At 40.5% G+C, this 5,503-nt stretch overlaps 1 protein-coding gene and 1 long non-coding RNA gene across 3 annotated transcripts in view; one reads left to right on the forward strand and one right to left on the reverse strand.

Annotated features, from left to right (window-relative positions):
• The window catches only part of LOC116706565 (alpha-N-acetylgalactosaminidase), an 8,346-nt gene extending 7,078 nt beyond the window's left edge, over positions 1 to 1,268 (forward strand). For both annotated transcript variants that reach the window (XM_032543483.1, XM_032543484.1), the window contains exon 9: positions 405 to 1,268. In XM_032543483.1, coding sequence (XP_032399374.1) covers positions 405 to 608 — 204 coding nt within the window. In that variant the 3' untranslated portion in view covers positions 609 to 1,268. The remainder of the gene's footprint in view (positions 1 to 404) is intronic.
• Positions 846 to 5,503, reverse strand: part of LOC116706569 (uncharacterized) — a 21,748-nt gene continuing 17,090 nt past the window's right edge. Inside the window, exon 3 of the long non-coding RNA XR_004336276.1 lies at positions 846 to 928. This is a non-coding gene — a long non-coding RNA (uncharacterized LOC116706569). The remainder of the gene's footprint in view (positions 929 to 5,503) is intronic.

A 5,503-nucleotide genomic window follows, 5' to 3' on the forward strand; every position in this document is an offset into this window, starting at 1 on the left:
AATGTCTCACTCTGTAGCTAAAACAGACCCAAACAGGACAGGATCTGCAGCAGTGTGGGGTACAACAACAAAAATATTTTTTTGAAGATGACACAATGTAAACCTATTCTGGTACAACCTCAAAATATAATTATGAACCTGAAAGTGAGCATAATATGACCGCGTTAAGCAATTATGGCAGATCTCCATCTCCTGGAATGTCAATTCTGTCCAGTTTTTGGAGAAAAAAAAAAGAAACACCTAAAACTGCCATGATTTGCGTTTCTCTTTCTATTCTTTTTTTTAATGAAAAATAAATAGGATTGCATAAGGTTTAACAATACCAGTTTTAAACGTGGGGTTTTCTAATAAAATGCGTGTAATTATGCCGAAGAATCACTTTTTGTCCTTTTCAACTACCTCAGATCTATGATGTCTTTACTGAGAAGACCATGGTGCTGAAAGACTCCACCAGCTTCGTGGTGTCTGTGAACCCGACAGGTGTGGTCATGTGGTATGTGTCTGCGCCCGGCAAACTGAACCGTCGCCTGTTCTACAAAGGTGGCAGACTCCAGGGATCTGAATATGATGATGATGATGAAAACAACTTTCCTCGTGTCTTCCTCTGATCACTGACTGATTGAACCTAATAACCACATCACTGTGCTTGCCTCAGTGCGGTGGCTCTTGATGAAGTGTTAACTGACAAGACCTCACATGTACATCGTGCATCAAACAATTATTTTCATAACTATGAAGTGCCAATAATTAGTTCTTAATTTTATTATATTAAAAGGCCATGTATATATTCCAAGTAATTAAATCACTTTAAGTTCAGGGGCAGCCGTTTAACATCTGGACATTTCACTCATTTGAAATTCTTCACGTGAGCCTTCTCTCAAATTTTGCACATGCAGTATCAATGTTGATCAAGGAAAAGGATGAACAGCTTCCCACATCACGAGAGCTGATGATTACTTGTTTCTCGGTTGAGATCGCCAAAGCTTAAAAAACTGATCGTAGATCAGCACAAAGACTCAGAAGTCTCCGCTGCTCTAATTAAAACAATTCTTTTAAGGAGATGCAGATGAGCCGGTGTCTCAAGCTGTTTTCCGAAAAGGACAACAAAGGGTGATAAAGGCTCCATACAATGCATTTGTTCATAATTGTTTACATTTCAGTTGTGCTTTTTTAAAGGAGAATGTTTTTAGTCTGTCAAGATCCAGATGGTTTACTGCTCAGGATAATACTTTTGGACCGGGGTTTTAGAAATGAAGAAAGTTTTTTTTTTTTCTTTTTTTTTTTTTTATAAGACATTATTTTGTTTTTCTTGAACACTGAAATAAAAAAATGTGCTTTTTAATCAAGCAAAGGTTTGTGTTTCATACAGAGAAACATGCCGTTCTGGATTCACATTTGTTCTTCAGGCCAAAGGGGTTCCAGGCTTAATAGTATGGGAGCACTTGGAATTACTTAGGCTTATACTGTTTACAAATACATATGAACGTACTGCACTGTTACTGTTTTTGCCCTAATGCATAAGTTTATTAAAGTGTGATCTACAGTTTCGGTTCAACTTCTAATAACTTTCCAAGCTCATGATTTCCTAAAAATTGTAATAGGGTGTTATTCACTTTTAGCTTTCACTTCCCAATTGCTAAGAACATCTCAACTTGTTTTTTTTTTTTTTTTTAAGTTGTAGTTCATTTATCATTTATCAGCCTAAAAATACAGATACGTTTTGTGTTTGTTTTACAACAATACTACATTACAGCACTAATATGCTTGCCAAATGCTGCTTTATTATGTATGTGTAAGTTGCCGATGTATTGGAGATTTATAGAGATGGACATGAAAATAGCTTTGATCTGCACTTGAACAGCATCATTTGAGGCCTAACAAACATAAAACAGCAGGTTGTTACCACATAATGTCATTGACGAGTGGCTGATTATGTATTTTTATGGTGAAGATACGTAATGATTTTGTACAGAAACTTAACTAAGAGATTAGTTTGCATGATGTACATTGAATAAAGACACAAAGGGAAAACTAAGCATTTACCCAACAGGAAAACAGGTCCACAACCATATTTAGCCAGTAGATGTCAGTACTGCTCTTCAGGCTTCAAGGACGTAACAACACAGGTCCCATACCCTGCCAAAAAATGCAACCACAAGGACTGTCAGCCGATTCGGCTCAGTCCTTTATCTCTCTGTAATGACTTGCTCTCCTCTGGCATCACCTTCTCCCATTTTCACATGCACAACAATATATAAACTCTTTCATGCTTAAGTTCCCCACCTCTCCTTTGTCCATCATCTATTAATTCTTTACTGTATACATCCTACTTCCTCATCTTCAGTCCTCCCCTCTTTGTGTCATTGTGATAAATCTTGTGCGTGGTAGGCCTGTGGCCACTGACTTTGGCCTGAAAGTCTTCGTTTACACACAGTCTCAAGATATACAGCCGCATGTGCTTATGTATGACATGACACACACTTATTTCAGGCCAGATCAGCTGTCTGTGTGTGGGAAAGATTATCTTTGCCTTCCTTTCTTTCCCTTTCAGTCGTCTCAGATATCCATTGGCTGGCCGAACACAACGCGTCTCTCACTGTCAAGGTCCCCGCCGCTTGGGAACATGATGTGGGAGAGGAGTGAGGGAGTTTTGATAGAGAAAAAAAAAAAGAGAACAGTGCGAGGATTTGAGGAAAAAGAGGAAGGGGGGGGGGGTGCCTGTCAAAAGTCTATTAGAAGGTGCAAATGAGCAAAGGAAGGGGGGAGTGTGAGAGATGAAAGAAAATGAGGGAACGAGTAAGGGAGGGGGGAGAGACGAGGAGCGAGAGCGTTCCTGCCATTGCTCACGTAGGCCCACAGCTGCAGAGAGACGCAGTTGCCACTCTCGTCTTTGTGCCCCCCCCACAACACCAGAACCCCTCATTCAAATCAGGGGTTGATTTCCCCCCCCATCCTTTGGGCCAACACACACGTAGTTGTTGTCACGCTGTTAGTCACACTCCATGCCTCGCGCCTCTAAAATCCAACCCAGAAAAAAGGGGCACTGGGGTGGGTAGGGGGCAGACACAACTTTGCATATAGGTCAGAATATTTCCATGCTCTCAAAGGAGGTCATACACTCTCATGTGCGGCCAAAGAAAAAGAAGTAAAGTAAGAAGTATTTGAGCTGTCTCTTATGTGTCTGGCTTGGTATCTAACATTTACATTCCTGTTTGCGCATTGTCACAAAAGACTGCATTTTTTTTGTAGAACAATGACTCAGACACAGACACGTGAGTGTCGAAGCCTGTGAGCATGTCGGCAGCACAATTTCTGCATGCTCAGACTCACACAAAACACTGGTACTGTGCTCTTCAGCCCGATGACATCACTCCCTCCTGGTGCTGCCTGTCTAGTTGCTCAGTCATGACATCACAATCTCAATATCTGATCCAAAGCCTGCACAGCAATATCATCCCACTGTAATGTTCTCTTCCTCTTTTGCCCCCCCCCCACAGCTCTTCAAACCATGAAATAAATAGCATTAATTCTTCTCACATGATTCTTCTTTGCCACCCTACAGCTTATAGAAAACGCCGGGCAATGGAGCAGCACAGAGCCAGTGAAGTTGAAAAATGATTTGAAGTGAACTGTGTAACATTTAATACAAAATGTGTTAAAACCTATTTCATGCCTTGGGCTGATGTACATTGAGACACTGCACTCTATGTTTAGAAAATCAAAAGGGTGGAGGAAAAATGCAACAATGTGTGTGTGTGTTTTCATCAGCTTTCTTGTCCATTGTAACTATGGGCGAGTTCTATCCATTAATCTTTCATTGATGTAATGTGTGATTGAAAGGCAGTGTTTACCACTTCAAATCACGTGAACTCCTCTCAGAGGCTGCAGAGACGGCAGGTTCTGCTACTGTGCTAGGCTACTTTTAAGTAGTTTATCTAGCTTACTGTTCTTTTCTGCATTCTCTATAATTATATTTTGTGATACTCCCTTATTCATGTAGTATTACAAAGTCAAGGACTAAGATTTTAGAGCACCACAGTAGGTTTTTAAACAGTCAAATTGCGTACATTAGCTTTAGCTCTATGGCTATCTAACTAGCTAGCCTCATAGGTAGAGTTCGGTCACTACAGTTTGGTTTTTACCTCCATTTTCTTCTTGCAAATTCTGAATGCTGTTTCATTGTAATGGCATAATAACTAAAACAGATGTGAAATATTGGTGAAATATTCTGGTCACCAAATGTTTGTAGTTACTGGGTTTTGGCTTTGAAGGGCAGAACTGATAACTGGACCATTTGAATAGGACATTTTGTTGCTTAAACCAACATAAATGCTGGTGAGACAGAAAACACAGACCGTCCTACTTTTTCTCTTCAACATTACTGTGTAAAAGTCAGTTATATTTGCGTTAAGCAATGATTTGTCATTTCCTGTGTGAATTACTGTGAATCCTGCAGTGGTTAAGACTGGACACATTCAGCAAACATGGAAAGTCTCCAAGGTATTACTTAACAGGGACTTCTCTGTCGCAGCTTGACGTCTTTTCCTTCCTACTTTTACTTGCTCATGCACTAGGCAAAGACAAGACACCTCACCTCCTTTGGCCACAATTGCTTATATTACACACTTTCTCTTCTGTGTGACTACGTGACCCGTTAGGCAAAGGATAGTGTTCCTGCTGCAGACTCACTAGTCATGTTTCCATTAATGTATTTTAATGCATATTTTGAAGTATCGCAAACTTTTTGCGAATTTGAGGACTTTTTTTAATTTTGCTGTTTCCATCAAAATTTAAAAAAAGTCCTCAAATTCACAAAACGTTTTTTTTATGATAGCTTGAGGTGGTTTTTGCCTTTTTTGAAAAAGAGTTGGGGACCGTTTGGTATACACTAACCTATAGGATTATTAGGAACACCATACTAATACTGTATTTGACCCCCTTTTGCCTTCAGAGCTGCCTTAATTCTACGTGGCATTGATTCAACAAGGCGCTGAAAGCATCTTAGAAATGTTGGCCACAATTGATAGGATAGCATCTGCAGTTGATGGAGATTTGTGGGATGCATCCTGGGCCAAAGCTCCCGTTCCACACATCCCAAAGATGCTATTTGGGTTGAGATCTGGTGACTGTGGGGCCTTTTAGTACAGTGAACTCATTGTATGTTCAAGAAACCAATTTGAAATGATTCGAGCTTTGTGACATGGTGCACTATCCTGCTGGAAGTACCATCAGAGGATGGGTACATTGTGGCCATAAAGGGATGGACATGGTCAGAAACAATGCTCAGGTAGGCCGTGGCATTTAAACCATGCCCAATTGGCACTAAGGGGCCTAAAGTGTGCCAAGAAAAACATCCCCCAAACCATTACACCACCACCACCAGCCTGCACAGTGGTAACAGTGTAACAAGGCTGATGGATCCATGTTCTCATTCTGTTTACACCAAATTCTGACTCTACCATCTGAACGTCCCAACAGAAATCGAGACTCATCAGACCAGGCA

Source organism: Etheostoma spectabile, chromosome 18 (genome assembly GCF_008692095.1).
Source record: "Etheostoma spectabile isolate EspeVRDwgs_2016 chromosome 18, UIUC_Espe_1.0, whole genome shotgun sequence".
NCBI lineage: Eukaryota > Metazoa > Chordata > Actinopteri > Perciformes > Percidae > Etheostoma > Etheostoma spectabile.